This window comes from Balaenoptera physalus (genome assembly GCF_965194825.1).
Source record: "Balaenoptera physalus genome assembly, chromosome: 7".
Taxonomy (NCBI): Eukaryota; Metazoa; Chordata; class Mammalia; order Artiodactyla; family Balaenopteridae; genus Balaenoptera; species Balaenoptera physalus.
In genome coordinates this window covers 121,411,063-121,437,124 of record NC_138886.1, presented here as the reverse complement: position 1 = coordinate 121,437,124, position 26,062 = coordinate 121,411,063, and the positions used below count along the sequence as shown (strand labels likewise).

Sequence of the window (26,062 nt, the reverse complement as noted above, 5' to 3'; positions counted from 1 at the left end):
CCGTGGTCGGAGGCGCTGGGGATACCGTTATACGCAGATTAACGCCCGCGTTGTTCAGGGGTCAGCTGTATTTTCTACTAAGCATTTTGACATTTAAGGCTTTTTTCCTTGCCGAACTGATCTTTGTAACGTGAAGTAAAGCCCCAAATTAATTTCCTCCCCCACAAGCTTCTGCCTCCTGTCCCCACCAATCCGCAAATTCATTCTTGTTCACGTAACCAAAGATTCCCGCGTCACTAGAGCCCCTTTTTACTCGCGACTCACCGAGTCCAGGAGAACCGACACTCAGGACGCCTTCCTTCCGGAAAACCTTCCACCGGCGGCGGCGGCGGCGTGAAGACCGGCGTCTCCTGTTTCCCTCCCACCGCCCGACCAGCGCGTCTCAGGCTCTTTCCCGGGCCCACCTGGCTCCCCCGGGCCCCCCTCCCTCCCTCCCTCCCTGAGGACTGCACGCGGCACCTCTCAGGTGCTACACGGATCCGCAACCTCACCTGGGCACGCTCTTCACTCCTTAATTACCGTTCACGCGGAGACGAGTCACCGGGCGCCCTTTGCCCCCACGCCCCCAACCCCGGGAGGTCCTCGCGCATGCGTATTTGAGGTCTCCTCTTAGCGGCAAGACACCTCAATTCAGCCTGGTTAAAATCGAACTCGGCATCTTCCCTCTCCCCAGAGCAGCACTACGCGCTGCTGCCTCTGGACGAAGGCTTCACTTTTAGTTCAACTATCCTGCCCCAGAGAAGCCCCTCCCGACCTTCCAGAGCAGCTCAAATCCCCAGCAAGAGCAAGAGGATTCAATGGCAACAAGAGCTCCTCGCTCTTCCCGTGCTCACCTCAGCTGTAACCTGACGTTCGGTGATGGTTGAAGGTCTGCCTGCCCACGACCCAAACCAATTAGCCTGTGGGCTCCAGGGAACCAGGGTCCGTTTCCACTACACCTCCCGTGACTAGCAGTGTCTGGTGTGCAGTAGGAATGAATAAATACTTATTTAATGAAGTAATGAACACTGTGCATCACTGAAAACTTTTCCTAAAAGCACCTCCACATTTTCCTCACCCCGCCCTACCCATAGCAAAATTCCCAGGGACAGGGCTCCTGACTTGTGTTTAAATTTGGGGGGAAAAAATTCTCCAGGTGATACCGATAGCACACCCATTTGGATGATTAGTCCAAGGGTTCCAAATTAAACTGGTGGTAATTCCTCCAAGTCAGTCATGTTGCCTAAGAGAAAATAGTTGATTGGCTTAGCATTTCAAATTCAGTTATAAATTGAAAGTAAGCATCAAAGTCAGAGATAAATGGCCAAAAAAGGAGTCACAGAATATTCCAGGATGTGTACTGAAGGAACAGATGTATTGATATTTCAATGACCCACCCCTCCCTCCACTATAGCACAATGTAACGACTGTTGATCTTGAATCAAAACATATAAAAGGATTTATCAGTGTAGTTCTGGGATGTACCAGATGTTCTCAGAGCTAAGCGGGTAAGGTGGAGGAATCAAAAGATGTACAAGACACTTAGTAGGTATTCAACCAATATTTAGTGAGTTATTTAACTAAAACGAAAAGAATGAAAACACCGTATGGTTTCTGCCCTCAGGAGCTTGCAATGTAATTGAAAGATAAAATTAATATAAAAGAAACTTAAAAATTATTAAATACTTCGTAGTATGTTTGTCAAGTTACGGCAGTGGTAAGACCTTTCAACTTACACATACTTCCATCTAAAAAGCTTGGAAAAATGTTTCAGCAATGTAAGGCATAACTCTTTAATGTCCAGAGTAATCTTCTCCCTTTATTCCAGATAACAGAAGCATACACATTAAATCATCTTCTTCACATAAATTATTGCCCCGAAATTTACAACATATATTCTCTCTTAGAAAGCAGTTAAAAACCCTCTTATAAACTGAATATGGGGGCTTCCCTGGTGGCGCAGTGGTTGGGAATCCGCCTGCCAATGCAGGGGACACGGGTTCGAGCCCTGGTCCAGGAAGATCCCACATGCCACGGAGCAACTAACCCCGTGCGCCACAACTACTGAAGCCCAAGTGCGTAGAGCCCGTGCTCTGCAACGAGAAGCCACTGCAATGAGAAGCCCGCTCACCACAACTAGAGAAAGCCCGCGAATAGCAACAAAGACCCAACGCAGCCAAAACTAAATATGAAAAGCACAAATTTAAAAACGTCCCATGCAAACACGTTAACACTGGCTTTAACCATAAACCATTTCCTAACAAGTACTCAACACAGACTGGATTGCAGGCTCCTAAGAGCCATATAAGAGCTGCAGCTGAGTTATCTTGTTAAGACTTCACTGAAGTTCTTCAATCTCTGAATATGAGCAACAGCTGGCAACCCATTTCAGCACCAGGATGAGAGCACGAAACACATCCCACCCGGGCGGTGGGCGCCAATGGAGACGTCACCTGAGGGGCGGGGGCGGCTGGCTGCACCTGTTTAAGGCCTCGCTCCACCTTCCAGAAATTCCATGTGGGCGGGAGCGGGTGGACGCTTCAAAAGGGGTCATGTCTTGACGTGTGAATATACACACTTGAAGGTTAAATCCATCCATAAGCCACACCTCAGCGCCATTCGTTCCAGTGGCACCTGCTTCCTTGCCGACCACCAGCCGAGGCGGGCCCACGGGGTCCGGAGCACGTGAGTCTGAGGAGGGCGCTGGCCCGCGGCCGCCCGGCAAGGCCTGTGGGCAGGCGGCGCTGCAGAAGCGCGTGCTCCGTGCGCAGGACGCCGGACACCGCCCCGACCGCTGCTTCCCTGCGAGCGCCGGGCACTGTGCACGCCTGAGCGCGGTCTGTGCACCGCCGTGCCTGCGGTGAGCAGACCGTCCGGTCACAATAGTAACTTACACTTAACTGGCTTGCTCACGTCCTAAACAGACTTCTCGAAGTAAAGAAGGCTATTTTGAAGATCAGTGCAAAAGAATTTTTAAGGAATCAGGAATCTTGATTTGGAACACAGATTTGACTTTATTTTACTTTTATTACTCTGCATTCATTTAATATATCCTATTAATACGTTTGCACCGACTTTCAATATAAAATTAAATCTGTTTACATAAATCATTTCGGCTCCAATAAGACTGTAAAAAGATTGCTGTTTAAGGTGCAATAAATATTTAAAACATTTTAAAATGACAAATTATAAAAATCAACATGAATCCAGTGACATTTAAAATGATCACGATATTCCCCACAAAACAGTTCAATGCAAAGTAGATGCCATCTGATGTTCTCACTCAGTTTGTGTCTTCATCTCTAACCTCAGGCAAACATCTTCTTTTAAGACTAATGCTTAACCTGTTCCTTGTAAGACATTTAACTCACTGTTACTGCATATTTACTTATTTATGATTGTTCATAATTACTAGTTTTCTAAAATGTCAGGCAAGAATATTATTATTGCTGTTTTTAAGTAGCCTGCTAAACTGTTTTTGTGGATTTAAAAAAACAAAACACTTCCACTTCCTAAGTTGATGAGATCTACGCAGCTCACAACTGTACCAGGTATTAAAACAGTAAGGGTTAACCCTCACCATCTTTGAGAATTTCCACAGGATGGGTCAACTGTCCACACTTGCACTTGCAGTTTATTGTGCCCAGTGGCTCAAGGAGGAGCAATGCCACTCAAAGAAACCAAACTCCACATTCATTTTCAACCTGTAAATCAAATGACTGTCCAAGGGGCAAAAGGGATGATACAATGTTTAACTCTAGCAGGGCTGCTAAGGTATTGACACCTATCCATTCCCTGTAAATACTCTTACTTTGGCAATGGCCTCCAAGGTTAACTTCTGGAGTATTCAGCCTGATAAAACGAAATAACTAATGACAATTAGACCATATAATTTTTCCCACTTTTGCCATAAAATGTATAAATTAAGATAACATCTGTTTATATCACTTGCAAAATACCTACACAGTCAGCCCTTGGCATCCATGACTTCCACATCCATGGATTCAACCAACCACGGATAGAAAATATTAAAAAAAAAATTCCACAAATTCCAAAAATACATTGCATTTCCACTGTACTTCAATTATTTACACAGCGTTGACACTGTGTTAGGTATTATGCATAATCTAAAGATGATTTAAAGTATATGTAGGTTATATGCAAATACTGTGGAGGCTACGGTATGTAAGGGACCGGAGCATCTGAAGACTCTGGGGCTCCTGGGGCAGACCCCTGTGGGTACCGAGGGGCGACTACACACTAACACTGCTGCAGCCTGGAAGGTACGTGTCATTTAGAAAGCACAGCTGGTCACACACTGTCCTCTACAGACATATTCTTATAAAGATAGAAATCAACATTTGTAGCATCAGTAGGTTTGATTAGCGAATGCAGGTATAACAATATGTGCCCTTGACTCTAATAATAGCCATATTAGTCGGCTACATGGTGAGCTGCAAGCCTCCGTCCACCACCAGGACGTGCCCTGTAATGTACGGAGACTCTAAAAGAAACACGACTGCATGGGCCACATCAAGGGGGTCTCCAAACCTCCCAAGAAGGATGTTTTTCTTTAAATGTTCTTCTTTCAAGTCTTTCGTCATATCTGTATGAACAAATCCTGAAAGAGAAATGTTTGCTCATTTAGTTGAAAAGGGCAGACACTAAGACACTTGCTCAATTTCAAAAAAAAAAAATAAATTCGCTGCTGAAAATTTGAGATGATTAATAAACCTTGTTTAGGAAATAAAGAGTTTCGCTAGCAATCAGTACCCAAGTCCTCATTTTTTATTCAATTTAACCCAATGAACATTTACTGAACACTAAAATATTTGACCCAACTCATAGCACAATATGAGTGGATAGATATAAACATGAATAAAAATTCCATTCCTTAAGGAACCTGTAACCTAGGGAGGAAACACTCACTTGCACCCCTAATTATAACAAAAGGAACTTGGGTGAATATCCTGATAGAGGTGAACACAAAGAACCACACAACTGATTAATTTTCACTTGATTAGGGGTGGAGTGGGGGAGTAGAGGGAAGGAAAGCATCACAAACGTGGTCACATGACCTGATTTGGCAGTTCTGACAAAAATTAGTTTCATGTGCTATATCTAAGATAGCTGATGATTAGAAAGACCAGTATTTCCAATGTTCCTATAAGAAAAGAATCTAATGGAATTATCCAATCCTGATGCAAGTATACACAGAAAATTTTAAAATTTTAAAGTTAACACGGCAGTGCTGTGTGCAATAAGGCTTGCAGAGAACATGTTCTCAAGTAGCAAGAGCTGTAGTTAAAGTGACATAATATATGGAGCACCAGTTCTAAATGGTTCATAGCACAGAAGAACTGCATATCTATTAAGGAAATCTTGTGAGATTAGTCTGACACATATGAATACATATTACCAATAACTTCTATAATCAGCATTCTGTACGCTACTCATCATTTAGACTTAAAAAAAGAAGGCAAAGTACAGCTGTGATGAAACCGCGTCATGGGTGCGCTGTGAGCGTAGCTCCACCTACAGGAAGATCCCAGTACTGCACGGGCTGCGGCTACCCAACAAGCAGGGTCGCAGGGCTCCCGGATCCGAAGCCTCTGGATACACTTCAGGGTCAAAGGTGACTCAGAAAAGAGAATCAGGAAGAGAACGCACTTCACATGCTTACAACGTCGACTGAATAAATCACGAATCTAACATTTAAATATCCAGGTCATCTTCTCAAAGAGTTCATGATACAATTATTTACTCTAAGGTTGTTTTGAATTCTAGCAAAATTGGCATAAAATATTTCCCCACTAACTCTCAACCACTGGCAGAAAATCAATGATGCACTTTAATCTTAAAAAACAAAACAGACCTCAATAAACTACAGTAAAAACGCGCTGCAAGAAAGACCTCGCGACTACCGGTTAGCTCAACTTCTAGGCGGCTCTGCTGACGTCCTCTCAGAGGCGGCATTTCGCGGCAAGCAGAGCACTGGCTGAGGACACCCCCCGCTAGCTTCCGTCCCCCGCTCTGCTGCACTCTGCAAGCCAACGGCTGGGCACCGCGCCCCGTCTAAACCGCAGGCTGCTCGTGTCTCGTGAAACAGGGGCAGTAGACTGAGAACGGCGGACTTCAGCTCTGCACAGCTCCGACCCCAGCATGAAGCTATGCCTCGTCACGGGTCGTCGTGTTTCCCCTCAAAGGCCCTCAGTTCTTACGCTGCAGCCGCGTGGCTGGAAGAGCTCCTGCTCAGCAAGCACCGGGTTGTTACCCAGGCTGTGCTGAAGGGAACTGAGGTGCCCTGCTTCTGGGGGGATGTAAGGCCACACGGTCTGTGAGAGGCCACCGGAAGTGTTTTCACCCTGGGAAAAAGGCAGATCTGGAACAGGGCGCGAGGTGCTGGAAGGCAGACCGCAGACGGGAAGGGAGATCCAGGCAGTGAAACGGGGAGAAGGCAGACAGGCCTCTGCCACGGAGATGCGGCCGTGGGACAGACCTGGTCCTCCAGAGAGCCACGGGAGCCAGCCACCGCGGCAGACAGACTGACACACGCGTGCTTCTGACAGGAGACAGGCCTCGTCCGACACCACGGCCTGGACTCACGTCCGTGAGGGGTCAGATCTGTCGAGGAGAGAGCGGAGCCCGCGGGTCCAGCACCGGGTCAGGCTGCTCGGGCCCCCGCCCCGCGGGCCGGCTCTCCCTCCACCGCTCCCACCGAGGGGAGGGTCAGGGCGTCATTTCACAGGGGGAGTTCCACGGCCTCTCCCAGTGGGAACGGACAGCCGGACGGACAGGCCTCACAGGACAGCTGTCGGCCAGCGCTGGACCCTGCGCTGAAAGCCTCAGAGTGCAGCGGGGGGTGGAGGCCGGGCTGAGAGGGAGGGAAGCCGAAGCCGTCCCCAGCGCTGGCTTCTCCCCCTGGACCGTGAGGTCGGGTACAGAGGGCGGGAGCCTGTCCCACACGCAAGCACTGCCCTCTCACTGTCAGCAGCTTTTTTTTCTTCTTCTTAAATTAACAGACTGTATTTTTTAGAGCAGCTTTAGGTTTACAAAAAACCTGATCAGAAAGTGGAGGGAGTCCCCACATACCTCACATCACACCGCCTTCCCCGGGCACCCCCCAATTATTAACACCCTGCCTTAGCGCACTGCATCTGGTGAACCAACACTGACTGATACGCTATTAAGTGAAGTCGTGGTTTACCTCAGGGGCCGCCCTTTGCGTTGGACAGGTCTATGTTCTCACAAATGCATCTCATCACGTATCCACCACTACAGTCTCGTGCAGAGCAGTTTTACTGCCCTAAAACTCTATCTGCAGCTTCTTCAAATTCATATATATCGTCCCCTAATTTATCAGAAATCAAACAAAAACATGAAGCTAGTCTCTAGTGATAAAGTAGTCCAGGCTCTACCAAATTTCACTATCATTTTATGCTACAGCTCATGAATTACATGATCCTTAATTATAAGTATATCCACAACCAGGGCACTGCATATAAAGTCTCCTAGACTCTCTATCAAATCTCGTAGGACCTGAGCAGAGATATTAGTCATTTGTAAACACTGCACACACCCGTTTTTGTGCCTGTGTTGTTTCCCAATTTATGATCTCTCCTCGGCCCCAGAGGATGCCCTCCCCTAGCGCTCTCCCACTTTATTTATAAGGCTCTGGAAATTTCACGTTACTACTCATTTGACCACATACATGTTTACAACCCCTTTCAAGCTGGGTTATGAAAATTACAGACGCCCAGCTGGTGCCACTGTGCACAGGTGACGTCACTGTGGGCCGCCTATGGGAGTCAGAGGCTTCGGCGGGCTGCAAAGCGGTCACGCCTTAAGCCAGCGAGATAACTGAGCACAGGCGCTCGGCTAACTGAGAACAAGGACGCCGCTGCTGCAGCTCCACACCCGTGGTGACACGCTCAGCGCACCTCTGCAAGACAGGAGCTCTACAGGAACAGGAAGCTCTTTCTCAGAAAAGCAAGTGTGCGGTTCTTGTCCAGCGAGAGCTTGTATTTGGTCAGCTCCCAAGGAAATGTACTTCCTTGACCCATTTTTGGCTAGCTATAGAGTATAAATAAACAGCATCTCACTTCCATATGACTTGGTCACTATTTTAGTTTTGAATATTTTGATATACAGCAGAGAGCTTATATTTAAATAAGACGCCAGGACTTTAGCCAGTTTTAGACACCAGTACTACCAATTGTGGGATGTGCACTGTCTGATATGGCTCTCTCTTAGATGTCCATTCTCTGATATAAGTTCCTAGGACCTAGAAGGAATTAAAATAATCCCAGACACTTTTTTAGGGAGATAAAACAAGGCTGTTGCCAAAATCTAGACCAAGATTTTAACCAGAACAAATTTGTATGTCCTAATATTATGCTTGTAAAAGCGTACAGGGAAGCAGTGTAAAAAATCAACACCACACTGAACAGCACACAACAGCACCTAGAGCAATATCTGTTTTAAGTAGCTTCAAGCTTCTGCAAGAATCTGCCAGCAAGACTTTGTCCCAGGAGTAAACATAAAAGCTCTGCAGCTAAAAAAAGGGGGGAGAGGGAGCAAAACACTTAGGGTACCCTGTAGAAATACATGACTGCTGAACCATCTGTCCAGATGTTAAGTGCACATACCCTTTGAGCCCCGGCAGGTTCAGTCCCAAGATGACACTCATATATATATACTCACCCATGTGCAAAATAAATCACTTACAAGTACTGTCACTGCATTACTAGTCGGACCAGCAAAAGATCAGAAACAACCGAAGTGCCCAATGAGAGGCACAGGTTAAATGAATTACGGTGCACCCATAAAACAGACATTATTGTCTTTTAACTCAGCCATTAAAAATAGCGAAGCAGTCACAAAAGACCACACTTCGTATGACAGAGACAGAAAGTAGATGAGTGGTTGCTAAAGGCTGGGGAGATTGGCGGGAAATGGGGAGTGAATGCTCACGGCTACAGGGTTTCTTTTGGGATGATGAAAATTCGATGTTCTCAAATGTATCATGGTGATGATGGAACAATTCTGTGACTACACTAAACCCACTGAACTGGACACTTTAAATGGGTGAATTATGAGGTATGTGAGTTATATTTCCATAGAACTGTTATTTTAAAAAGTGAAGCAGTTCTCTATATGGAATCAACTCCAAAATAGATTGTTCTATGAGTAAAGCAAGGTACAGAACATTGTGAATAGTATGACCAATTTGTGTTTTCTTAAAAATATGTAGTGTGAATGAAAAATGTTGCCTGCCATATCAGTAAACAAAGGCTGGACTTCCCTGGTGGTCCAGTGGTTAGGACTCTGTGCTTCCACTGCAGGGGGCACGGGTTCAATCCCTGGTCTGGGGACTGAGATCCCACAAGCCTCAGTGCCAAAAAAAAAGTAAACAAAGGCTGTTGCAGCCATCAAGCCACTACAGCTGCCCCCAATGGTGAGCCCTGAGGGGACTCAGGATGGGACAGATAGGAAAGCACACAACACTGGCCCCAGAGAGCTGAGGTGCAGATCAAAGGAATGATTTCAGTGAGCCCAGACTCTTGCATCTTCCCATACACAGAAAAGCGCTAAATTCCTTAACTTGAGATGCCTGGTTTTCTTTAATTAACAGTCATCTTTTGATGTTCCGACTACCTGGCCTTTGTTGCAAACACTCCTCTACATCCTGGCTCCCCGCTTACCTCTTGGGAGCAGCCCCTCGGAGCTGTCTGAGAGGCTGCATCCCGGGCTTAAGTCCTCAGAAAGTCTGCCAAATAAAACCTAATTCTCAACTTTTAGGTTGTGCTTTTTTTTTCAGTCAACAGTACATATATATATATATATATATATATATATATATATATATATATATGCTCTACTGACTTATATATGAAATACAGAGAGAACTAGCTGACTGTGGTTGGTTGCCTCTGAGGAAAGAACTGAATGGCCGGAGAAGACTCACTTTTCACTCTATGCCTTTTTGTACTTTTGAATTTGGTACATATTTGTGTTATCTATTGAAAACACATTTTTAAAAGCAATGCATCCAATATAGTTTCAATTTACCAAATATTCTGTTTCTCATATTCAATATTTTCCAATCAGTAACACTTATCCATGATGAGAAATTTATAGTTAATGTAATACCAAAGCTTAGCAACTAACTTATCTTTAAAAAGTTAAAAATATTAGGCAGCAAATGATAGCCTAATTTATTATTTTGCTTGTTCCTTGTTTTTTCCTATTATGATTTGCTTTTTAACTGTTTTTAACTTAATTGGAAACTCCATTTGCAGGTGACGAGGAAAACTAACATTAAAAATAAACATATCAATTCTGATGTCTATCAACTCTGTTAAAGGATCTGAAGAATCTAGTTGAAATTACTATCTAAAATAAAGTTAATAAATAATCCATAGACTCGATTTAATGCTACCATTTCAACTTGTACTTTGCTTCTAATTAATGAAGCATATTCACACCATGCTTGTAGCGCAGCCAACATAATATATTACACTACAGCCAAGATAATAAAGGTCACCCTACTCAGTGTCCACATTTTTTAGCAACAGGTTTTTTCTTTCCTTCAGTGTAAACTGCACTAGAAAGTAAGATCTTTAGGAAAGGCTATACAAACACACATCCCTAACACTCATAAAATTTCCCTTTATATACAAACTGGATTTGCACTATTTAGCCTGTTGCCTTGACAACTAATTAACTCTGACAAAATTAAGCATTCCTTCTCCAGCGTTTCCACGGCATCACAGGGGTACCTGCTTGGCATTCATCACATGGCACTGTAATTATCTGTCTATACACCTGTCTTTCCCACTGTACTTCTTTCCTTGTGGCAGAAATAGCTTATTCGTGTTTGCAATTTTGGAGCGTTGCCAGCCCTCACATACAGGGGACACTCAGGAAGTCTGCTGAACAAATGATTAGAATCAGGAGTAGGAGCACTTGCACTACCCTGAAACCATCCAGCTTTGAGATCATCGTGACCTAGAGTTAACTCTTCATCACCCACACTACTGCAGTCCCTAAAACAGAGGGAAGCACATACATGCTGCCCCAAGCCACAAATCATCTACTCTATACATGGTTAAACTCGGCTAACACGAAAATCAGTCGGGCTGCACAAAGCACACACACACAGAAAGCAGTGCCAAGACCACAGTGCAGCTTTGAGATTTTCTTTTTTTCCCCCCAAAAATGAATGTATCTAAATCGAGTCATTTATCAAATGTTCATGGATTTGGAATGCTTGAACTCAGCTGGTCTCTGACTAAACAATGAATTGGGACGAAGGAACACTGTAGAGCAAGAGGCCTGCCAGGACATTCCAACAATTCCCTGGTCCCTGCTGGTTCAGCACTGGTGCCAAACGCAACACCAGCTCTAGGGCCCACAGAGCAGAGCGGCCAGGGTGGACTTCAGCCTCCTCCTTACGAGCCCCCAGCGGGCCAGCCCCAGTGCCCACAGCAAGCTGGGACAAAGGTCCCACGGCGACTGGCAGAGACACAGAACACTCACTGTCCTCAACAACCCACTAACCAAACCTTCTATCACACCAGCTAATGAGTGATGATGTAGATTTGAGTTTTAGCACTTTTTTATTAGTCTCTTAACTAATCCAGGCGATTTTTATCAACTAGTAATTTGTCAAAAGGCAAATAATGTAAAGGTAAAAGTTATAAAATTGGAAGATTCCAGATATTTTAGACAGAACATAATAGCAAAAGGACAAAGAGACCTAAATCTTGTAATGATATAAAACAAATCTAAGGGGTCATGATTTTCAAGCCTTCCTTAGCTGGTAATCAAAAGATAAAGCTTTTGTAACAGTTCCACCAAAAACTAGCTGGGGAACCTTGGGCAACTCACTCTGTCTCTTGGGGCCCAGTCTTCTAAACAGTTAAGATGACTGGAATAAATCATCACTAAGATCCTGTCCACCTAACATTATCCCATAATCAGTGCAAAATTTAAAAATAAAGATCTTATATAAAATATAAGGTACAAGAAATTTTTTTCTAGGCACCAGTTCATTACTTGATTTTTTTCGCAATCATTTTAGAACTACTCATTTTAGAACTTTTTCTGATCATTTTAGAACTATTTCTAATCATTTCAGAAGTATTCAGGTTCTAAACTACTCATATCTATGAGTATCAATTCACAGGCTAATGAATGGCTTCCTTCTCCATAAAACAAACACCATAATCAATAGTTATTTTAATAAGTTTTAGATAAACACACAAATGTGTGTATGTCTGACAAATACATAAGCGTGTGTGTTTGTGGTGTGTGTGCGTGTGTGCGTGCGCTCTGACATGCATCTGGGCTAGGCAAAGTGCACACTTTCTCACGCCGCCACGCTCTCATGTCCCCCGTGCGCTGTGAGCCACCCCAGCTCTCTGTCTACACCTCCAGGGAGCCGCTTGGGACTGGCTCCACTGCCACACAGCTCACACGAGAACCAAGAGCTGGATATCAACCTGCTCAATTCGTGGACTTGTCAACTCTTTTGGAAAAAAAAAAACCAGACTAAACGTCAGCCTTGGACAGGTCTTTTCTACTTTTTTATTTTGTTATCTGCAAATTTGTACAAACATATAAATGGTTCTACTCTCCAGACAAGTGATTTCTGAGGTTACCACTGGGACCTGAGACTGTGTTTGGAATACTGAACTGCAATGTTTCCTTAAAACTAGAGTCTACTTTGTTACACAGGTCTGCTTGTAAATTTGTGGAACCCCAGGTATTTGAGGCAGCTTCCATAATTTTCATTTTGTATTTCTAACTGGACCAGTACTAACTTTATATGTGCTTAACTGGTTTGTACACCTTGGGACGCTACCTGGTTCGTTTCTGACTCATCTTAGAAGCACCGTACTTAGTACTCACACTCTCAGTGGTTCTGGCCTAGTCCGACAGGACAGTGACAGGACAGTCCCGGAGACTTTGCCTTCCACGTTTGGGAGCACCTGACACGTTTTCACGTACATACTCTGAAGCGCTCGCACCTGCTCCCACCATCCTGTGGACTCCGTGCACCCACAGTGCTGTCTTCTGGCGCCTGCGTGCTCGCTGGCTGTTTCAGTTACTCCCAGGAGCCTCAAAACGTGTGGACATCAGAAACGGAGACGTGTGTCTAAAACTGGAGCTTTGGGGCAATTTAACCTTTTTGAATTGCGCTTCAGCAAAAGTTTTTCCTCCTGACCCTGCGCCTGTTCTGGTCCAGGCGGAGGCTGGTTCTGCAGCTCTGCCTTGAAGGAGTGCGTCCCCAGTCACTCCACCCCCTCTCCCTTCTGCCCTGAAGGTCACTCGTCACACAGTGGAAATCTAAGTTTAAAGTGAGACTTCAGTCATTTGTAGAATGCTTTGTGTTCACGGGTGCAGACCGCTACCGAACGGAATAAACTTGGTTACAAACTGGGGCAACTAATTTGAAAAGCAACAAACCAGCTGTAAGTTGTACATTCGAATTTATTTTAAAAGTCTTAGCACAAGTTGGAGAATTTCTTTAGCCTTTGGCAACCTAAACTATAATTCTCATCATTTTGTTTCAATATTTTCCAATTACCTGTAACAGACCAACCAGGCTAAATTGGCTTTGCGTCCTATTTAATCCATCAATACTTTCAACTCGTGTGGAATGCCCCTAGTCAGCACAGTGAAAGGAACAGGTGCACTTTATAGCACGTCCCCCTCGCCTTCTTCAGAAGGCTCTGACTGCCGTGGCACTGAGCCCACATCACATTAGCTTTGTCTTCCAGGTGACCTGCGCCCTGCTGGCTTGGTCTTCCTACAGGCTTCACAAGAACACCAGTGTTCCTGATGGATTCTCCATAGGCGGCCAGCTCTACTGCGAGCTCCCCCCTCCCTGTGACTTCTACTCCTGAAGATTCGTTAAATTGCCACCTCTCTAACCACCTTCATCGTTGGCCACTCCCAAACAGGTCGGATTTTCGCAGCCTGAGTTCCTCTGAGCAATACCTCCTGCACACGGGCTAGAACCTGCGGGGGGCCGGCGTGCATGCCCTCACTTCTGTTACCACGTGCCACCACTGCCCCCCGCACCATCACACAGCAGGCCTCAGAGCGCCCCCTTCGCTCACTAAAGAGGCAACCACAGCTAAAATCACTGTTACAACCTACTACTTCCCAGAGTGACTTTTCAAAAGACGTTTCTTCCTCCTGAGTCTGCGTAAAATATCTTTTTTCCTTCAAATTTTTCTTTGTGTTGAAATTCTAACGTGAATAAGGGGTAGCTCTCTGGGGCACAGTGACACCCAGTGAAAGGCATCTTCTCCATTTTGAAAACAAACATACGTGACCTCTGATCATTCTTTCTCTCTACAAACACTGGCTTTCTGGAGTACAGGCAGACCTCGTTTTATTGCACTTTGCAGACACTGCGTTTTTTTACAAGTTGAAGGTTTTGGGCAACCCGGGATCAGGCAAGTCTATTGGCGCCATTTTTCCAATAGCATTTGCTCACTTCATGTCTCTGCATCACATTTTGGTAATTCTCAAAATATTTCAAACTGTTTCATTATTACCGTATTTGCTGTGGTATCTGTAATCAGCGGTCTTTGATGTTAGCACTACAACTTGACTCACTGAAGGCTCAGATGATGGTTAGCATTTTTTAGCAATAAAGTATTTTGCAATTAAGGTATGAACACTGTTTTTATAGATATAGTGTTACTGCACACTTAATAGACTATAGTATAGTGTAAACATAGCTTATATATGCACTGGGAAACCAAAAGGTTTGTTGACTCGCTTCATTGTGACATGCACTCTGCCGTGGTGCCTGGAACTGAACCAGCAGTGTCTCTGAGGTCATCAGTACGTCAGTTATTGTAGGGGATTACTGCATGAAATGTGCAAATGACATCATCTACACAGCCTTGTTGGATTATCTCCTCTGGCTCACACTGTTATTAAAAGCACACTGTGTTATAGAGCTATTCAGATATTTTAGATATAAAGATGTGTTATTTCTTTAATCTAGACGTATGGAATATGTTAGGTGATAGATGCGTTACTTGGAAAGTTCTGCTTTGACAAACTGACAAAGTCTAAATTAACAAATACTGCATCCCAGTGAGCAGCAAATCAACGAAACGTCCCAAGAAGAGGAGAAAGACAATAAAATGGAAACAGTTCTCCAAAGGGACACAAAGGTGGACCCGTTCACCTGCAGGGTGTATGCTACCAGTACTCCCCAGCCCACTTACTTGAAATTCTTACATTCAGCTCTTGAGCGTTCTTAACTTAAATACAACTGACTTTTAAGTGAGAAGTTTCTCTTGTGGTTTTAGTACAGATGCAGCGTCCCGGCCCCGAGTCCCGTCAGACCGAGGTCACGCCCTCCTGGGCGGCATGCTCCAGGGCTGAGTAACAGTGCGGGTCCCCTGCTCCTGTCCCAGCACCTCTGAGAAGTGCCTGATGGTGATGACGTACTTACAGACACAAAAACAGTCTTTACTGTTATTGTAAAAAGCCACAGATGCATATAAATTAAAAGAAAAAAGAAGTTCCTACTGACCTGGCGCAACTACATTCACTCTAATTTTCTTTCTTGCTACTTCTTTAGCAAGAGCGCGTGAGAATGCAACTAGCCCGCCTTTGCTGGCGCTGTACACGGATTGGCCAGAACTGCCTTTTACACCTGCAACGCTTCCTGGAAAAAGAAATGAGAGCAAATTCAAACCAATTAATGGGGTTACTATTCTGAATGTTCAGATACTCTGCAGTAAACAAACAAGGTACAAACTATTCTACCCTGTCCTTTGCTAAAACTAGGAATCCTAACCATTGTCATTTGAGTAGTAAGACTTAGGGTCTGAGTCTGCTCAGATACACAGAGAAAACAGGATCCTAAAGAAGCTCACGGGAAACCCTGAGTGCCAGGCAGGGGTTGAGAACAGATCCATTAAGTGACAGGAACCCATTCTCATCTCTGAGGAGGTCAAACATGATGAAAATTCTACAATAGTTACAAAGGCTTCCAGTAGGAAAAGGTTAAAACCAGAAAAAAAGTCAGATAAAGGCTGATTTTATGATTCTACCACACACATAAGGAAGTATTTATTTCCACCTAAAAACAATAGTTCATCTGAGGATAAATTTTACTAAATTTCAACTACTATCAATCTAAATTAGCAAAGTTTCAATTGCAAACTATCTGTAAAATTGCAATTTAGTTACCTTCAGTGATGTATTAACCTGTACTGCCTACTATAAAGATTCTTGGGTGGCTTCATTTATATGAATATGAAAGAATAATTTGTAATTCAAGTATCAATTGTATGGAAATAAATTCTTGCAGAAGAGAAATTGGGGAAATAATTTTCTCAACCAGTGACCTGTACTCATGATATAAAAATTAATCAAGAGCCTCAGAAAATTTTTGAGAAAGTAATTTAATTTTAGAAAAAGAGAACATTCCAAATACTTCTCAAATTATAATCAACAAGTCCAATATTAAAATATTTAACCACGTTAGATGTCACATGCCAGTTAATGACAAAGGAAGAGAAATATGAAGCACAGAAAGAGAGAAAAGACACATCAGACACAGGAAATGCAGGTGGACACAGAAAGGGGTTTGGGGAGAAAGAAAAACAAGGAGAGACACAAAAAAGAAAGAACAACGCAGGCTTAAGAGGAAAGGCCGAGCATGAGGCCGGAGCAGCTTTATTTCAGGCCATACGCTACAGTTCACCTGTCAGAGTGATAACTTCAGAAACACAATGGACTTTCTCGCAGTTTAAAGTAGTCCCCTCTGTGATAAGAGTCCCCTAGTTTATTTTCAATACTCTATTTTTATTTACTTTCAGCACGAGTCTAAAAGTTTGCATGTAAACAAAGGACTGATATGGGCTTTTTATATATATCTAAAAGGGGGATATTTTAGAGTTAAACAAATACACTCCATGTTATCAGGTGAAACATACAGGCCAGTGTACCAGCTTACAAGAACCCAAATCATATCTGGCTGTGTTAGATGGCAAAGGTCAACTCATTTACTAAGCTTTTATAAGAAAACTGACCTCTCACATTTTTAAGGGTAAATGCCAAAAATGTTCTACTTCTTATTAGCACAGTATTCTTTCTTTTTCTCATTTTCAAAAAAGAAAAACCCTATATTCTGGCTTAAAAAACCCTTATATTCTGGTTTAACACCCTATATATACACACCCTATATTCTGGCTTGGAAAGACATCTCCTGCATTAGAAAGAACAGGGTCACTGACTTTCACAGAGCAGCACCCCCCTTCTGTGGCCTTCTACGGTATCACCACTTAAAAGGCAGATGGCATGCTGCTATTTTCAAACTGTCAGACTGAAATACAACTTCAAGCCACTTTGCATTTTAAGGTCTATAGGCACATTCTACAGTCTGTCTGCCCTGTGGGGCAGGTGAACTGAAGACTAGGAGTTACTTACATCCATCCTAAAAAACTGAAAAGGTTATTCTCTTAAGTAAACCTCCTCTTAGACCTCTGAACTAGATTTATTAGTGACCCATGCAACAGCTGTAGAAATCACTTTTTAGCCCCCACTATCAAAAAGTTTTTAATTTCTTGGCCACAGTTTGAAAATTCGGTTTTACATAAAAATCAGGATGTTCGGACTTCCCTGGTGGCGCAGTGGTTAAGAACCCACCTGCCAATGCAGGGGACACGGGTTCATGCCCTGGTCCAGGAAGATCCCACGTGCCGCGGAGCAACTAAGCCCGTGTGCCACAGCTACTGAGCCTGTGCTCTAGAGTCCGAGAGCCACAACTACTGAGCCCACGTGCCACAACTACTGAGCCTGTGCACCTAGAGCCCGTGCTCCACAACAAGAGAAGTCACTGCAGTGAGAAGCCAGTGCGCCACAACGAAGAGTAGCCCCCGCTCGCCACAACGAAAGCCTGCGCGCAGCAACGAAGACCCAACACAGCCAAAAATAAATAAATAAATAAATATTTTTAAAAGTTAAAAAAAACCCAGGATGCCCAATTTCTCTTAAGAAACCCGAATAGCTGGCCAAGCTGCAGCACGTTCGTGCACAGCGACCACCTGCCGGATCGGAGCCGCTCCCCACTGGGCACCTTCTGTCATGGGTCACCTGGCTCGTGCTGTCCCTTTCCCAGTACCTGGTGGCGTCACTCATACAACACCTGCTTGACCGCTAGGAGGATGTAAATGGGGGATTCCTGTTTTACCGATTAGTCAGTTAATCCAATCCTTTTTCTACAGATAATAAAGATACATTCCGTCCAAGTTTCACAAGTAAATATGTTCCAAATTAGTTGATAACTTTCTTATGGTACATGAGATAATAATAAATCCACAGAGGTCAGACTCACCCACATTCACAATGGACCCTGTCTGCTGTTTAATCATCGTCTTCACGGCAGCTCTACAGGTCAGCATGGAGCCCAAGAGGTTAGTATGAAGCTGAGATAGCATATCTTCGGCGTTTGTCCTTACTAAGAGGTTATCCCTACCAAAAAAACCAAAAACCATGTAATTTAAAATTGGGATAAAACAAATTAAAAAGTCAAGAAATACGTAACATTTTTCCTGAATGCAGAATACAAGAAGTGCTTTATATTTGAGCTAGAACACCTAGAGAGCACATTTTAAACTTGGTTTGAGGCACTAAAATAACAACTGATAAGCCAGAAAGGATCCCCTGGAGGACAGGCCCTGACCCCACTCAGGTAGAGGGGCACATACCCCTAACTGCTCAAAGTAGGGCCATGTGGCCAAAATAGCTTGAATGAAGTATCTGCCACACTATGCCTTGCTTAGAAAGTAAATTTTTATATTATTCTAAATATTCTGTCCTAAATTCATTAGAAAAAAAAAAAGAATACCCACTCTGATTCCATTAATATTAACTGAGAAAACATATATGGTGGCAGAGGTCAGGACCATGGTTACCTATAAGGAAGTACTAATTGGGAAGAAACTGAGAGAGCCTGCTGGGGTTCTGGAAAAGTTCTGCAGCTCAATATGGGCGGTGATTACAATGTTAAACCTGAACTGTACCCTTACTATAATCTCAATATAAAAGAATGAAAAGTGTGTGGATTGACAGATCAAGTTTCAAAATACATAGTTCTTCTTCCAATTAGAAGTAAAACAAGTTAATTAATATGTTAACTCATATTAATCAAAGACATAGAAGGAAAAAAAGACATATAGAAATGTACTTAACTTTGTGACCAACCTGTTAATTCCAGCTGCATTTACCAAGAAATTAACTCGACCTAAGTTTTTCTCTATCTCTTCAAATGTATTTTGAACATCATGTTCTTTGGCAACATCACAGCTCAATGCCAAATGATCTCCTACATAACAAAATTAGATCAGAATTACTTATAACTTGAATTTAAAAATGATTCAATACACATTTGTCAAGCATCTACTATGAGCCAGATCTGTTCTATCCAGAACATGAGATTAAACATGATTATTTCCCCGATTCCTCATTTCATGGAGTTCAGTCTAACAAACTGGATGGGGGCAGGTGGGTAAAAAGAAATAAAGTACTTTGTATGATTCATCTAACAACATTTATAGCTTTGACACTGACCCCATGCTATGCAATTCAACAGTTTTCTCTGTTTTATATTCCTTTTTTTGAAACTTAACGTCTAATTCAGTTAGGTTTTTGATGGTTTCCTGGCCCTGAAATAAACTCTAGGATTTTTTTGTTTGTTTAACTATGTCACATATATTATAATGATTATTGTTCAAGCCTGACCATTAGGAGAGATAAGACAAAGCAGGAAGCTGTTAAAAAAAAAAATGCTAAAACTTTTTTACTAAAAACAACTCTTACCTGCTTTTTAAACATATCCACTTTTTTTGAAATGTTTAAATACCAAAAAAATTACACTTCAAAGAAAGCATTCTTTATTTAATAATACACCTTTTTAATACTCTAAACTGTAGATTTTTTTAAAAACTAAACAATTGTTTATCTTCTGGCTAACCTTGCCTAATACATTAACATTATCTCCTTAAACATTCGAAGACAGTAGGTCATCCGGGAAGTGACACTTTCTGGGTGGAAACCAGTCACTCATGGACCACGTAATTCAAGGAAATGCAAAGCCCCAGAGCATCTGCCTCTCTCTCGGCTCTTATCTGAAGACATGCTGGACCCATAACCCCTGAAACCCAACCAGCAGATTTTATCCTGTCCAGCCAACACTGATGGCGTGGGGTGACCCAGAAGGACCCCCACGTTCTCGCCCCTTTGAATCTGAGCAAGAAGCATGGCTGAGATGCTCCCTGGTCCATAACGTACCCGCGGCCCACGTAATCACTTCGGTGAAGCCGTCGGTGACGTTCCTGTAAAGGTGCCCCCCCGCCCCCGACGGTGAACCAGGTGCCCCAGGTGCCCCCGCTCCCGGCCCGCCTACTACCTCAACAACAGCTGCGAGCTCGGACCCTCACAGCACCCTGTCTCCCTACCCTCCAGAAACTGCAATTCGCAGAGCAACTGACAATCCATTCCTAATAAACGGGGGGAAATGGAGTTTAAGTGCAATAACAAGGAATCCGGCGGAACAAATCTCATTGTCCCTTGGTGATGGTCACCAGAGCAACGTAGTGACGTCAGTGCCTTGGACACAGGAAAGTAGACCGGGTCCAACCAGGACCGCAGGAGCGGCGAACGTCCTGGGCCGGCACTGACTGCGCATGCGCACACGTACCAACGCGCAAGAACACGCAGGCGCGCGGGAAGCCTCGCCAAACCGCGCCGCACCTGCGGCACGCACCGCCCAGCGCCCCACATGGTGAGCCTGACCGGCCCGGGGAGGAGGGCGCCCACGACGGCTTCTCGGACCCGCACCGGCCGCGGTCCACACTCGCCGCGCGGAGGCGGGGCGCCTCCGGTCGGTACCCACCGCCCAGGTCCCCGGCCACGGCTCTGGCCCCCTGCAGATTCCGGGCGACGATGGCCAGTCGGTAACCTCTCTGGGCCATCAAGCGGGCCACCGCCCTGCCGATGCCCCGGGAGCCTCCGAACACGGCGCACACCCTGTCCATCTGGGACGGGGAGCCGCAGACCCGGAGGAGGAGGCCACAAGGGCCGACCCTTCCCACCGGCCTCGCGCCTTCACACCACGGCGGCTCCCACAAACCGAAGCGCCGCCCCAGGCCTCCCGCCGCCGGCCTGGAGCCCGGGAGGGCGGAGGCGCCCAGAGCGCCGCGTCATCACGTCACGTCGGCGCGCCGACGTCAGTGGGCAGGGGCTACGGGCGCCACGCCCTTCGCGGACGCGAGCGTGGGCGGGAAAATCCAGGGGCGACAGAGACGGGACGCGAGAGCCGGCTAGAAGGGGCCGCGCTGCATGCTGGTACTTGTAGTCTCGGTGCCGGCGGAAGGGCGCGGGCGCGGTGCCGTGGGTGGGGTAGGGGCTGCTCTGCAGTCGGTGGGCCCTGGGCTCCGGCTTTGCCAACACCCTGGACACTGGATGTTCCGTCGTAAGATCAGGACCATGCCGGGTTGGGACACAGGGACCACAGCGTTAGGACCTGGGATGGACTCTCCAGGTTGTGTTTGGCTGAGACCTGAGGTCCTCCCGTGAAGGAGTGGACACCGGAGTCAGCGTCACAGCAGACCCTTGTCTTCCTGTTGTCCAGCTTGGCTCATGTGCCTCACGCAGGGTGAGGCCTAACAAACCAAACCGTGGGCGCGTCTGGAGCAGAGAAATGTTTCCTATAGGGCCGTAAGAGGGAAGAACAAGCCTGACTCCATAGTGGGTCTGTGTCTTCCACTTTAACCTCTGTATTCTGTTGCTTTTACTTTGAGTTAAGAATGTTGCCTGCAGCCTGAAATATACAGGAGAGCCAGTGCTCAGAGCTCTGACCTTTAAGGGGACACCACTTTTCCATTCATACAGAGATAAAAAGTTGCAGAACGAAGAATAACGTTGGAGGTTCACAGGAACACCGTGACCTGACCTTTGTGGAGAAGCTGCAAGAACAAGGGATTCCTACACAAAATGGGCAACAACCACCCACACCCCCTCCCTTACCTGGCCTTTAAAAATGCTTTGGCGGCTTGGGGGGCACAAGGCACCCACCTCCTTGCATGGCCCTGCAATAAACCCTTCTCTGCTCCGGAGTCCGACGTGTCAGTATTGTTGGCCTCACTGTGTGTCTGGCACATGAACTTGGTTCGGTAACAGTTTCAGGGAAGGAGTTTTTATGGGCACAATTGGCTAGGAGGTCTGCGGAGTGTGTACCCCTCTTCTGATTGGTTGGTGGTGAGGTAACAGGGTGGTGTTCCAGGAATCTCAGTCATCAGCCTCTGGTTCCAAACAGTCTGGGTCCCCGTGCTTGTGCTTGGCCTGAAGTCACCATCCTCCACCGGGTGGGACCTTAGTTCCTGCAGAAGAGCTCAGAGACATGTATCAGGTTGTTATGCAGGTCCCCTGAGGAGAAACCAGGACTCTGCCCCATCTTGCGCTATTGTTTCTTTCTGCACCCCTCCGCTAATAAGTAACTGTTGGAATCTGCCCTTTGGAACTCAGGAAAGGTCTAGGAAGCGGAAAGCCTTTTTCCTACGAACAAGAAATAGGTGACGTGGAAAAGCTTTTATACCCGGGAGGGTCTCACACGGTCCTGCTCAGTTTCAACACCCCCCCCCCAACAACCCTTGTTTGATTCTCCTGCATCTTCAGGAGAACAGGTATTGGACAAGAAAAGGAATAACATTTTGGACAGAGGGGTTAATCATAAACGCAGTTTTAGGGGGACTCGGTTTCACCCGCCTGAAGGAGTGGGACACAAGGTTCAGACTCAGCCCAGACCCCGCCCTCCCTCCCCCTGTCCCACCCGGGCACACCGTTCTTAAAGGGAGCTGTTGTTGAGGCAGGTGCCCAGTCAAGAACATACAGAAGGAGCTCAAGAAAGGCTAACTGAACGGTCTTGCCTCGAGCATCCTCGGCTGCTGCAAACAAACAAAAGTACTTACTGCAGTTCTGAAGAGGATGTGCTCAGTGCTCTCCGGGTTAATAAGCTGAAAGTCGAGCATTTGTTACAATTTTACTTGATACAATCTTTATATTAAATGTTTCAGAAAAGTAAACCGTGGCCCCTACTACTAAAAAGTAGACCATCTGGGGGCAACAGGACAACGACACGTGAAGCACTCAGGAGCAGCACACAATCATGAAGGGCAGAATTATCTCAACAGGAGCGCTCAGAGGAGAGGGAGGGCAATGAAGGATGAAGAAAGGCATGGAGAAGCTGGATTTCAGGGCTGGATGCAGATTGAATGAAGGCAGGGGAAGAGCCAGAACAAAACCAAAATCCTAAGCAAACTGAGCATCATTTTTGTCCTACCTAGCTCCTGGAGGGATCTGAAGTGGCTTGCAAAAATATATAGTAAAACCTCACATCCATTAGGATGGCTACTATTAAAAAAATAACTAATAATAACAAGCATTGGCGAGGATGTAGAGAAATTGAAACTTGTGCAATGTTGATGGGAATGTAAACTGGTACAGTTGCTCTGGAAAATGGTATGGTGGTTCCTCAAAAAAATTAAAGATAGTCTTACCATATAATCCAGCAATTCCACTTCTGGGTAATTCCACTTCTCAAAAGAATTGAAAGCAGGGTCTTGAAGCAATATTTGTAAACCCATGTTCATAACAGCATTATTCATAATAGCGAAAACAAAGAAGCAACCCAAGTGACCACTGATGGATGGTGGACAAGCAAAATGTAGTACACGCATGCACACACACTGGAACATTAGTCACCCTTAGAAAGGAATTCTGCAATATGCTACAACATGGATGAACCTTGAGGACATTATACTAAATGAAATAAGGCGGTCACGAAACAACAAATACTGTATGATTCCACCTATACGAGGTACTAAGAGCAGTCAGAATGATACAGAAAGTAGGATGGAAATTGCCAGAGGTTGGGGAGGAGGAGGAAAGGAGAGTTGGCGGTTAACAGGTATAATGTTTTTGCAAGATGAAAAGAGTTCAGGAGAGGCATGGTGGTGATGGAGGTTACCATATGGGTGTTACTTAATACTATTGAGCTGTACACTTAAAAATGGTTAAGAAAGTAAATTCTATGTGTATTTTACCACAATTTTTAAAATTGGGGAAGAAAACAACCACAGCCATACAAATATTAACACTGACAACAAGAACACTGAATGCAGTTTAAAGTTTCTTAATGGGGTTGTCTTTTGTGCCTAACGTATATAACAATCCTGTCAAAATACTGTGACTTAAGAGCACTTGAAATATTTCTTCTCTGAGGAGTTAGAGCACAGACTCGATACTGGGTTGTTTTCAAGTTTTAGAGATTATTTTATGGTTTTTTATTTAATTTTGTCTTTTAATTATATAAAACATTTGCACGGTTCTTAAGTGTAAACCACAAAGCAGGTACATTCAGAGAAGCACAGCTTTCATCCTTGTCTCTGTTTCCTGTTCTCTTCCTCCCCCTATAAAATGTTAAATTTTTATTTATCCTTCCATTCTTTCTTTTTGAAAATATGAGAAAATGCAGGTCTCTTTCCTGTTTTACCCTCTTTCTTATACAAAGGTCAGACACTACAACAATTGTTCCACACCTTGCTCTTTTCAGGGTAATAATACATCTTGGAGATGATGCCATGATTCTTTTCACACTTGCACAGTCCTCCATATAGGGATTGTGATTGGCAGAATCCTAAAGACGACCCTCCCCATCCCACCCCAGCTATTCAATCCAACACTACCCTAGGAACCACTGGGAAGAGAATTTGAAGACGTAATTAAATCCCAATTCAATAACCTTAAAATATGTAGGTGATCTGGGTGAGTCTAGTCTAATCAGGTGATGCTCTTAAACCAGACCATTTTCTCTGGCTGGTGGCAGAGGAGAAGTCAAAGACACTGAAGCCTGCTCAAAAACAAAAACCAAGCAATCCAATCGAAAAATGGGCAGAAGACCTTAACAGGCACTTCTCCAAAGAAGATGTACAGATGGCCAGTAGGCACATGAAAAGATGCTCAACATCACTAATTAGAGAGATGCAAATCAAAACTACAATGAGGTATCACCTCACACCGGTCAGAATGGCCATCATTAAAAAGTCTACAAATAGCAAATGCTGGAGAGGGTGTGGAGGAAAGGGAACCCTCCTACACTGCTGGTGGGAATGTAAGTTGGTGCAGCCATTATGGAGAACAGTATGGAGGTTCCTCAGAAAACTAAAGATAGAATTACCATATGATCCAGCAATCCCACTCCTGGGAATATACCCAGACAAAACTATAACTCAAAAAGATACATGCACCCCCTATGTTCATAGCAGCACTATTCACAATAGCCAAAACATGGAAACAACCAAAATATCCATTAACAGATGAATGGATAAAGAAGATGTGGTATACAATAGAATACTACTCAGCCATAAAAAAGAATGAAATAATGCCATTTGTAGCAACATGGATGCAACTAGAGATTATCATATTAAGTGAAGTAAGTCAGAAAGAGAAAGACGAATACCATACGATATCACTTATATGTGGAATCTAAAATATGGATTCTAATAAACTTGCACTGCTTACATACTTACACATAAAGTTACTGTATATATAAAAAATATTTTCAAGGACTCATGGGCTTGGGAATATTCAAAAGACATTATTGCTACATTTCAGTATTTACCAAAAAAAGCCACAAAGTAATTTCAAACATTAAGCCACTGCAAAGACCCATCTACAAAACAGACTCATAGACATAGAGAACAAGACTTGTGGTTGCCAAGGGGGAGAGGGAGGGAGAGGGAGAGGGAGAGGGATGGACTGGGAGTTTGGGGTTAGTAGATGCAAACTATTATATATAGAATGAATAAACTACAAGGTCCTACTGTACAGCACAGGGAACTATATTCAATATCCTGTGATAAACCATATGGAAAAGAATATTAAAAAAGAATGTATATAATGTAATGTGTATAACTGAGTCACTTTGCTGTACAGCAGAGATAGGCACAACATTGTAAATCAACTAGACTGCAATAAAAAA

The 26,062-nt window shown here is 44.4% G+C and overlaps 1 protein-coding gene across 7 annotated transcripts; it reads right to left on the bottom strand.

The window, feature by feature from the left end:
- Window positions 1-1,778: 1,778 nt before the first annotated feature.
- Window positions 1,779-26,062, bottom strand: CBR4 (carbonyl reductase 4). 7 transcript variants are annotated; one of them, XR_014265554.1, is made up of 6 exons: window positions 20,723-26,061; window positions 19,228-19,348; window positions 18,359-18,495; window positions 15,548-15,682; window positions 7,187-7,330; window positions 4,497-4,600 (listed from the first exon to the last, which is right to left on the bottom strand). XR_014265554.1 is itself a non-coding variant. In XM_082469023.1 (5 exons), the coding sequence occupies exons 1-5, from the start codon at window positions 21,057-21,059 to the stop codon at window positions 4,422-4,424; spliced, it is 909 nt and encodes a 302-aa protein (XP_082325149.1). In that variant the 5' UTR covers window positions 21,060-26,054; the 3' UTR covers window positions 1,779-4,421. The 7 variants fall into 7 exon arrangements, 4 of the variants coding, with proteins under 4 accessions (XP_082325149.1, XP_082325152.1, XP_082325151.1 ...); XR_014265555.1 differs by lacking the exon at window positions 4,497-4,600 and adding an exon at window positions 4,746-6,344; XR_014265556.1 differs by lacking the exon at window positions 4,497-4,600 and adding an exon at window positions 6,351-6,603.

Excerpts from the sequence above, each read along its gene's own strand:
- CBR4 (XM_082469023.1), bottom strand. The coding sequence starts at position 21,059 with ATGGACAGGGTGTGCGCCGTGTTCGGAGGCTCCCGGGGCATCGGCAGG. Across the intron at positions 18,496-19,227 it reads AATGCAGCTGGAATTAACAG|GGATAACCTCTTAGTAAGGA; the intron begins GTTGGTCACAAA and ends TTTTTTTGGTAG. Across the intron at positions 15,683-18,358 it reads AGGGTCCATTGTGAATGTGG|GAAGCGTTGCAGGTGTAAAA; the intron begins GTGAGTCTGACC and ends TTCTTTTTCCAG.